Consider the following 10681-nt stretch of genomic DNA (forward strand, 5'->3'; position numbering starts at 1 on the left):
GTATGTTAAGTAAATGTTTTCCGATTTGTATATTGGCTTATAATTAAGTATTATTTATTTTTCCCAGAGAACTACTGTCATTTTAAAACTTTACGGAATAAAAAAAAAAATATTGTTTAAAATAAAGAAGTGTACAAATATAAAACAGTTCTATGCACTTGGAATAAAAGGAACCACTTATTCTTTTTTATCTTAGTCTAAGTTTTGCTTTAGAGAAAGCACGTAAATAATGACGAGCAATACGCAGATTAGTATCAAAACCACAAATTCGTACAACGTTTTGTATTAAAAAAAAAGAAAAAAACTGTATGTTGCGAAGTCTTCGAAGTGAAGAATGCATTGTCCACGATTTGTTTGTTTGCGTGTACTCCTTGTTCAAAAAATTCATGAGGAAAAAAATTCAAACTTAGTAGATTATCAGTTCACCACAACCGTACACTTTGAAGCGCTGAATCCAACTGTTTGGCAAATTTCAAAACTCCGGTTCCGGAATCGTCTTTGTTGATCACCTAGAGGCCATGTGTCGCTGTTATCTTGCGTGACAGTCACAGACCAATCACGTGAATCTTTAATATTTGCAATCTGGTTGTGTATACTTCGGTTTCTTTGTTAAATATTAAATATGTATTTTCATTTCACATTCGTAAATTTTAGTTTCTTTTTGTTATAATTACTTTTCTATTGTTTATTTGCGATCCTGTAAAGCCCCTTGCACAATGGAAGGAATAGCGATAGCAATAGAGATAACACAGTTTTTTAACACAGAATTCCAACTCGTCGGAAATTTTATCGCTATTGCTTATTCCGATTTTCTGATCTGCATTGATACATGTGTAGTTTTGTATGTTAGAGATTCCGCTGTTCCTACCTTTATTTTTAAATATAAACTCTTTAAAACTTTTGTTATCTCTATCGCTATCGCTATTCCGTCCATTGTGCAAGGGGCTTAATACTTTCTTTATTTTTAATAGTTTCGTATAGGTGCCCTGTACGAGAGTGAGAAAGAGAGTAAATAGAGACAGAGACAGCAATACAGAGGCGTAAGGGCCTCATAGGCACAGGGCGTTTTGCGATAATGTCGACGACGGACCAGAAAACGGGAGACGCTAGCCCTCCGACTTCGCAAAAACTGGAGCGGGGCTCCCTGTGGAGTTATCAACCCCGTGATGCAGGGAGATGAGCCCCCGAGTAAGCTCATCTACAAAAGGAAATTCCGCAGAACGGGCCGATACGGCCAGGAGAAGGGCCCGCGTCGATACACACGTGGCCGCTGTCAATCATAGCGCCGAAAAGGGAAGAATATGATTGGCTCATTAAACAGCGCGAACAGGGAGCTTAAACTCGCCTCTTGTGAGAAGGGGAACGCTGTTTTCAGCGCCGCCTGGAACACCAGCCAGGAAATAATGAACCAACGAACGAGTAGTGCATTCTAAAGATGGCTGCTACTTTTAGAGTCAAGGATGCTATCAAAGTAGGAAGATTACTCACAAAATCGTTAAATATAAATTTGCAAAAAAATTTAATCCAACCACAATGCCTGAGACCAGGTTTGTTTGATTTTTTATTGTTGTTATTCTAATTATAGCGAATTATTTCAATACTTAAATTAAGGTTGCCGCTTTGCATCATGCTATATACATATGCATGTATTCTTATATATTAAATGTTATTTTATATTTTTATTTCTTAATATATTTAAAAAAAAAAAAACACTTCTTTCTGTAATAGTTTCAAATAAACAAAAATATTTAGTTGAAATTAAATTTTACAGTTGTTATCTGTCATTTGAGGAATTGGTCATCTCAACCAGAGGTCCAAACTACAGAATATCATAACATAATAAAAGATACAGAAAAAGCTGTAGGTAATATATAAAGAAAAAGTGTGATATAGTTTTTTTTTTTCGTGTTATTTATATATATTTCATAAGTATAATAAAATATTGTATCACAGGTAATAGCGCTAAACATGAGTTTCAATCAGAGACTCAAATGTTGCTACAAATTGTAGCGAAGTCTCTGTATTCAGACAAAGAGGTAATATTAATCTTATAGAAACAAAAAGTATGTTTGATACTTTATCTTAATACTTGAACTTTATATCGCAGGTATTTGTGAGAGAACTTATTTCAAATGCTAGTGATGCACTAGAAAAGTTAAGATACTTACGGCTAAGTAACAATGAAGCAGCACAAGTATCTGGTGACAGAAGCTTGGAAATACATATTGGTACTGACAAGCAAAATCGTATTCTTACAATTCAAGACACTGGTGTAGGTATGACAAGAGAAGAACTGATATCCAATTTGGGAACTATAGCTCGATCTGGTTCCAAGGCAAGTATAATTAAGCTTGTAAATTTTTACGCAATGTAATTTCTAAATTAATTAGGAAGGAAAAATGGGTATATTCATATATTTGATGCAAATCGAGTATCTTATGTGAAATCAAAAATTGAAAAATGTTAATTCAAATAATCATATGTAAAAATTTACACTCCTAAAATGATAAATATATATTCAGATATATTTATACCGCAAAACATACTGTATATTGGCTCTCACTACCTGTTAGAATTTTACAGTTAGCTTTAAACGGACAAGAAAAACACAAGAATACTTTTTTCTTCATTTTTTCAACGCGAATCGAACAAGACTAAAAAGAAGTCGATCGTTTCGCTATTAAAAAATTACTGATTAAAAATCTTTCCTCCATTGAAATGCCTGATTTTCGCATATAAGAGACACAGTGTGCTTGCGCAGTTCGAGCGCCACTTCGTTGCGCGTGAACTTGGCGCGAGCACAGCGTGAGACACTACCGTGCATCTTGACTATACGAGCCTTAATACTTATTACTTGATTCGTTGTAAATTTTTATTAAGTTTATTAATTTTCCACGGCACGAAAAGCCGGAGATTCCAGGTTCGACTCCTGACCAAAGTGTTTTTTTGCAATATTTAAAAATTAGGAGGATATATACGAGGTCTCTCATATAAGTGATGCAAATAGCATCCTATATGAATTTAAGAGTTGAAATTTCAATTTAAAAACATGTGTAAAGTTTAACACGTGAATACATATACATATATATATATATAAATTTCCGCAACAACATCCAGCGTACACAGCTCTTATTACCGTTTATATATTTTGCGTTTAGAAACCTTAGAGCCTAAAATTCTTTATTAATTGTTTATTAATATTATTAATTCCACAAATATATTAAACTTTGATTGAAATTTTATTTAAAGTTACAATGCGTTTCTGTTTTTATACAGGCATTTCTAGAAAAGTTAAAGGGAGAACAAAATTCCAATGACACTTCAAAAATTATTGGACAGTTTGGTGTCGGATTTTATAGCGCTTTTATGGTTGCTGATAGAGTAGATGTGTTTACGAAATCCTATTTAAAAGATGCAGAAGGTCTTTGTTGGAGTTCAGATGGGTAAATAATGAATAAAAAATTCTTTCTAGAAATTTTAATAGTAAATATTATAAAGTAACAAAATATATATATCTGCATTTTTTTTTCTCTTTAGATCAGGCGTATATGAAATTTCAAATGCAGATGGTGTGCAGCCGGGCACAAAAATTGTTATTCACTTGAAACCGGATAGTCGAGAATTCAGTGACGAGGATACTATCAATCGTATGTATATTAGTAATAGAAATATACATTTTTATATACTGATTGTGTACACAATTAATAGTGTATAATGTAACTCACATTTAGGCATTATCAACAAATATAGTAATTTCGTGGGCAGTCCTATTTTTGTGAACGGAAAAAGAGCCAACACTATTCAGGTATTATTTTTTAAAAATCTGCTAATCTCTTTTATTGTGTGCTGTCATAAAATAAATATTTCTCAACAGCCGTTGTGGATGCTGGAACCGAAAGATATTACACCGTTACAACATGCGGAATTTTATCGATTTATAGGAAATTGCTTTGATTCACCGAGATTCATACTGCATTACTCAACAGATGTACCGTTGAGCATAAAGGCTCTATTATATTTTCCCGAAGAAAAGCCCGCAATGTTTGATGTAGCGAGAGACGCTACAAGCGGGGTGTCTTTGTACAGCCGAAAGATCTTAATCAAGAGCAAAGCGGATAATATCTTACCGAAATGGTTGCGCTTTGTTAAAGGTGTAGTCGATTCGGAAGATATACCGTTGAATTTAAGTCGCGAACTATTACAAAATAGTACATTAATTGGGTAAGAGCGAATGTCTGATGTGACTTGTATTGTTTTATTATTACATATATAAAAAATTTAAATGATTTGTAGAAAACTACGAAATGTATTGACTGCGCGTATAGTAAAGTTTTTACATGAACGATCTGCGAAGCAACCCGAAGAGTATAATGAATTCTACAAAGCTTATGGTTTTTTCTTAAAAGAAGGCATTGTTACCAGTAACGATCAATCGGAAAAGGTAACAACAATCGATTGCAGTATATACAATAGATATGCATAACAGTATAGATGTTTTTTTAATTTCATGTTTTATCTTTAGGAAGATATAGGCAAGCTTTTGCGATTCGAATCTTCCGCTGCTGTTCCAGGAGAATTAGTCAGCCTACCACAATATTGCAGTCGCTTAGCGAAGGATCAAAAAGATATATATTACTTGTCAGCACCGAGGTAATGAAAACTGAGTTGCAAACAATTTGTACTAAAGTTAAACAATACTCTTTAGCTCTGTATTTCATGTTACAGCCGTACTTTAGCTGAACAATCGCCGTATTACGAATACTTGAAAAAACGAAATATTGAAGTTTTGTTCTGTTACGAACCGTATGATGAATTAGTATTAATGCATTTGAGACAGTATAAATCTAATTTCTTGACTTCCGTAGAGAAGGACATGCGAGATGATAGAGAGGCAAATAAGCTAGAAAATTTAGGTATGTATCAATAAACGTGACATTTTTTGAAATATTTTAAGAGTTTGATATAATATGTATGTAAACTAATATATGAATATAAGGTCATGTAGAGCCGTATTCGAGATCCTTCATATATGAGATGCGAAATTAGCATCTGATATGATTTAAAGAATTGTAATTTCAATTCTAAAAAACTCAATTGAAAAATATTACACGTGAATACATACATATATATATATATATGTAAAGAAAATATATTTNCTTACTTAAATACTCTTGCGTACACGAGTAGATAAAATAGAGACCGCTTCGAACGGTAGAACAAAAAGATACAGCTGGATAACCGCTGACACGTGTGACAGTTAGAATTTGAGAAGCTTTTTGTCGTTGTAAAATTATATTGTCGTTATAGAAATTATAAACTTTAATTGTCGTTTCTTTGTTTACAGGTGAGGGTGTTTGTAAATAATGTAAATCGTGCTAATATAATTGGTGTTAATAAAAGAACTTTGTTTACAGAGCAACACAATCGAGTTAAATAAATAAATTAATCCTTCAGGATAAATAAGAGTCTTATATATATATATATGCATTCATATATATACATACTCACACATTTTCCGCACAACACCCTGCGAACGGCTCTACATGACCTTATATTCATATATTAGTTTAAAAACTCTATAGAGCCCGAGAGTAATCTCTATTAATCACTATTGTTGAATAATGTATGTATATTATTTTACATCTTTTCAACAGGTATTATAAACAAGGATGAGCTGGATAATCTTGTAAATTATATGAAGAAGGTTCTTAATAAAAAGGCATATGATGTTAAAATGACGAACCGTCTAGAGTCGCATCCTTGCGTTGTGACTGTACAGGATATGGCAAGTGCGAGAAATTTCATCCGTATGCAGAGTCATCAAATGAACGAAGAGATGAGATATTCCATTCTTCAACCTCATTTTGAGATAAATCCAAATCATCCTCTTATCAAGAAGTTGTGTAAACTGACGACTACGGAAACCGAATTAGCTGATCGTCTAATACAACAGGTGCGCGTTATATTTTAAGAGCGTGTTTTAAAACTCCATGTTATTAATTGCAGTTTATCTACATATGAGTGTTTTATTATTATTATATAGTTATTTACTGGTGCCATGGTTGGAGCTGGCCTAATCGAAGATCCGCGCATCTTATTGACACCGATGAATGAATTGCTTACGTTAGCATTACAAAAATACTAATTGAATCTAAGGAAAAGAAATAAAAATCACACAAATTAAGACGTATTTTAAACACAGCTAATGTTGTTTTATGACTTGGGAAAATAAGAAAAATATTCTTCTTTTGTACATCTGCATATGGTTTCTTCTGCTTCGATGTCGTACGTTTGATTTAACACGTTGACTGTCACGGTGTGACCAGCGTTACTACATTTTTTAGAATGATTGATAATGAGATGAATATCATCAATTTTGAACAAAAACATTTTGAACAATGTAAATAACTAGAGAAACGTAAACAATTAGAAAAACGTTGTAAAATAAGAAGTGCTATTCAACAAATAAACATTTTTATTAAAACAATACTTTATAAAAATGAAATACTACGATGCACCATGTTTAAAATATTTCAAGCAGAAATGGAGCTGACTATTGCAATCTTTGCAATAATTAGGTAGTTGCTTTTTCTGTGCGATTTGTATTTTGCGTATCGAGATTTCTGACATTTTTTTGTAATATAGTTTACAAACTTTTCGCGACAGATACTCTTGTCTCTTCTTTTGAATTTCATGGCGTAACAATCTCAGGAATGTTGATTTATGATACATGTCACGTAAACTATAGATTTTCAGTACTGACAGTGAATTCGAATTTAGGAATGCAACCCAAAAGTAACCACGTGCACTGTAAAGCCATGGTGATCACGGGTGACCACCAGCAAGATAAACACGCACTGTTAAAGAATATGATCTTATTTAACCATTACTTAATATTTTATCATTACATACTTAGAATTATGAAAATTCTATTGTATAACCCCAGGCAAAACATATAAAACTTGAGACTGCATAGTAGTCAACGTGTTAAAAAATATACAACAGTTGTAAATGAAACTGGACACCTTATTGTAGGCAAGATTCGTTTTCTTTATTACAATAGGTTGATCTTGTACAAATTAATTATAGCCTTACAATAATAACAAGTCAAGTTCCTCATTTTCTTGAAAGATTTCTTGATATCGATATGTATTCTATTAGCATTAGGATTAGGTGGTATGGCAAATTTAGAAATTGTTGTGTACCCCATGTTTTCCATGTTTTTTTTTTCTTGTTGTCACAACTATAAATACAATTTGAACAATTGTACAGTTATATCTCGAAATCTGTTTGAGTGGCACAAGCAATAAATAATTTTATTCAATTATTTTATAAAATACATATATATTTATATAATGTAAACTTGTGATAAAATTATTTATTCCTCACTCTTTATAATTTTTTTCTAATGACACAACTCACTTCTCATATTGAGTAGGCCTGAAATTTAGAAAAATTGCTAAAAATAATCACAACACATATTTAAATAATTTTATATGTTTTCAATCAACTTCGCTTTCTTTTACTACTTATAAACCACGAAAGAAAAAGAATTTTATTAATTATCGCTTTACTAATCGTTTGTTACTAATCCACCAGTTATTGGACAATTCTAAAAGAATTTTTCGCGCGGTCTTCGCGTTTTGCGTAAGGTCACTAAACGACTCGTACACTATTTATAAAAAGTCCGCTGTCACATTTATCTTATTTTTACAGTCTTTGACCAATGTGCTTTATCGTTTTTTTTTTTGTTTTAAATAAAACTAATCTAAATATTATATAAATTTTACTTGTGCTTCATTACTGACTGAAATTTTATGGAGCTCGTTGATTTCGAGCTTGCTACAATTGGCGTAATTGATTTTCAGTACTAATTTTTGTATATAATAGTCTATACATATACATACATATTTTTGTATATAAAAAAAGCATGAAAACGATCAAACTCCCAAATTGTATTAATGTTGCTAGATAACATGCTTAAATTTCAGATAGTAGAAGCACAATCCAATATCTTAACTTATACAAGGACGAGAGACGATGTTTTTTTTTTATTCTTGGTCAACGTAAAAACAAATCACCCTGTTTAGCATTATTATTAAAAATGTGATTCGCTAATTTATCCTACTAAACACGAGCAGGATATAGCTGGTGTCCTTTACAGAACAGGAACATAAAATTGAAGTTTTTAACAAAATTCTACATGTATAAAAACCGTGTATACCTCACCTAAATAAGCTTGACGCTACGAAATATCGGTTAATAAAAAACGTATCCTAAATGGAAGTGACAATGAGTAAAAAACCTTAGGCATGTAAGTATGATGAGAGATTTTTTCCTTGATTCTCTTTTAAATTATATAATTGAAGAAAATGCATTGTTTTATATGGCATTTAAGAATGAATTGGCAGAGTAATAAAACGTATATTCATTATGATATAGTACACGAACAAGTTTCTATGAAGAATGAGATGTAAAATGGCAGATTGTGGTAAAAAGCGCGACGAGAATATTTCGCGCGCCACTGAGCAGTCTTATTAAAGTGTAGATAAATGACAAAAGCGTGAGACGTACGTATACAGTAGCACCATGTATGCAGATTTTCTTGGTTAAATGGTGACTGAAGAGTTTAAAAAAAAAAAAAAAAAAAAAAAGAAAGAAAGAAAGAAAAAGTTAAATAAATGGAACGTGACTTTTTTTTTAGCTTACGTATACACGGAGGAGGACGTCGGCCTCTTCCAACGCTCTTCTTTTTTTTTTTTTTTTTTTTTTTCAATTTCTGTTATAAAACGTTGAATAATTAACGTTGCGGTTGATATAATACACATTATAATATTTGATCATCGTATAAACATTATTATCATCACAGTAAAAATATTTTATATTCTTTTTAACTATTATAACTTTGCGTCTTTCACACTGCAACAGACGCGCGCAGCCTGTTGTTACACATTGTCCAACGCGGAGACAATGGCTGCTTTTTTTTTCACTAGAGTCCACTTACTTACACACTAGTTTTTTGCTACTTTTTACTCAATATATGCGTTATTAAGTAGTCCGTTGGTTTATTTATACGTAACCAAAATAAAGTCAGTTAGCAAATAGTAAAAATACATAAATGTACCTAATATGTATATATATATATATATATATATCTTTTGCACTGAAATTTATAGTTGTTGGATTAACATGTTAAATTTAAACGATAGGTCATTAAACAATAGTCATTGGTCTGACGCACGGTCGTGATTAACTTTATCTTGCTTGAGTATAATGAATCTTTTTCTCTAATCAATATAAATTTTTTTACGCATTTGTTTATGTTCATATTTTGCCGCGATCTATCTCTGTCTCTAGTAAAATCTCATCTCCTTGGTAGAGAGTCAAAAGAATACAGTTTACGTCATAATGTAAAATTCAAAAGGATATTACATTATGTTTAACCAAACAAATTTATGGTGGTAATAGAAGTAAAGACAAAACACACAGTGATTAGCTTATAATTGTTTGAGATTATCTATCCAACTATTAAACCATAAAATAAACATATTTGGCAATTACATAAAAACCAAAGCAGAAAATAAATAAAAAAAAAAAAGAAATAAATTTTTATTTATTTCAGCATGTGACGTGCAATAAGTTTGCGGAATTAAGTACGCTGATGCTTGAACTCTACCCGCGGAGAAGGAAGAGATTTGAGGCGCGCAATGTATTTTTCGCGACAATTTCAGATCCTATGTGCGACATGCGTCGAAACACGTAAAGTAGTTTGCACACACCTTTTCTTAGAGCTCCATAGCTGCCTGTACAGATAATTTTTTTATTCTATGGCTATAACACCCCTATATGTACAAAATGGCGTATTCACAGACATCCGCGCGTCTCGAACGTAGAAACACTGAAAAACGTGCTTCCGCACGCATCAGTTTATTCTCACACTTGCGCACCATCATTTGTCACACTGAGGTCTGCGTGATGCCGTTTCCCGACAACCATAGGCGCCCATTGCTCTTCTGATCCGCGATCTCGTATTCGGAATCGTCGATCTCGCACAGATTCGTAGAAAGATCGCTGTTGCTCGTAGCACCGCCCAGCAATGAATTTCTTTCCTCTAGCGTGGTGATAACAGATCCGATCTCGTCCTCCTCGACCACCTTGTGGCATCGGTTACGGCGGGTGCTAGGGAAACCATAAGGCACTACATCGTCTTCTTCTTCGTCGGACTCGAGAGTGCTGAGACGGCCGTTAAGCGGGTTTGTCTCGTTCTCGGTGTCGGTATGGATATTATAATGCGGTAAATACGAGTTTGGATGACGCAAATAGCTCTCGGAGCTCTTGTATTTGTATTCTCCCTCACCGCCGCTGTCAAGAGGATTGAGACGCTGCGTCTCCGTACAATGATACTGCTCCGAGAACTCGGTCCCGCATTCGGAATCACCGACATATTCCGATTCTTGATCCTCATTCAGAGTTTCGATATCCCTCGTTGGGTCTACCGGACCGTGTACTGTAAACAAAGTAAATTGCAAATGTTATATATATATATGCATATTTTTTTTACAAATAAGCGCAAAATATGAGCACAAAATAGTTCTTTGCTGTAATTAATATTACGTTACACACAATAAAATATTAAATTTAATCAAATCATAATATATTATATATTATATATATTTTATAT

At 32.7% G+C, this 10681-nt stretch overlaps 2 protein-coding genes across 9 annotated transcripts in view; one reads left to right on the forward strand and one right to left on the reverse strand.

The window, feature by feature from the left end:
• The first annotated feature begins 1411 nt into the window (after positions 1–1411).
• Positions 1412–8654, forward strand: LOC109855736 (heat shock protein 75 kDa, mitochondrial). Of its 2 annotated transcripts, XM_020430286.1 has the most exons (13): positions 1412–1547; positions 1772–1864; positions 1954–2036; positions 2108–2335; positions 3277–3443; positions 3538–3647; positions 3732–3805; positions 3875–4221; positions 4294–4441; positions 4523–4650; positions 4726–4913; positions 5655–5953; positions 6044–8654. In XM_020430286.1, exons 1-13 carry the CDS (start codon positions 1436–1438, stop codon positions 6143–6145), a joined length of 2079 nt encoding a protein of 692 aa, XP_020285875.1. In that variant the 5' UTR covers positions 1412–1435; the 3' UTR covers positions 6146–8654. The 2 variants fall into 2 exon arrangements, with proteins under 2 accessions (XP_020285875.1, XP_020285876.1); XM_020430287.1 differs by lacking the exon at positions 1412–1547 and having other exon boundaries at positions 1769–1860.
• A 96-nt stretch (positions 8655–8750) lies between these two features.
• Positions 8751–10681, reverse strand: part of LOC109855734 (fat-like cadherin-related tumor suppressor homolog) — a 343522-nt gene continuing 341591 nt past the window's right edge. For all 7 annotated transcript variants that reach the window (XM_020430284.1, XM_020430285.1, XM_020430283.1 and 4 more), the window contains one exon: positions 8751–10507. In XM_020430284.1, coding sequence (XP_020285873.1) covers positions 9957–10507 — 551 coding nt within the window. In that variant the 3' untranslated portion in view covers positions 8751–9956. The remainder of the gene's footprint in view (positions 10508–10681) is intronic.

This window comes from Pseudomyrmex gracilis, unplaced genomic scaffold (assembly GCF_002006095.1).
Source record: "Pseudomyrmex gracilis isolate BER0280 unplaced genomic scaffold, ASM200609v1 scaffold_97, whole genome shotgun sequence".
Taxonomy (NCBI): domain Eukaryota; kingdom Metazoa; phylum Arthropoda; class Insecta; order Hymenoptera; family Formicidae; genus Pseudomyrmex; species Pseudomyrmex gracilis.

Coding starts and splice junctions, on each gene's coding strand:
- LOC109855736 (XM_020430286.1), top strand. CDS start 1,436: ATGGCTGCTACTTTTAGAGTCAAGGATGCTATCAAAGTAGGAAGATTA. Junction 2,037..2,107: donor CTCTGTATTCAGACAAAGAG/GTAATATTAATC, acceptor TTTATATCGCAG/GTATTTGTGAGAGAACTTAT. Junction 4,442..4,522: donor GTAACGATCAATCGGAAAAG/GTAACAACAATC, acceptor TTTTATCTTTAG/GAAGATATAGGCAAGCTTTT.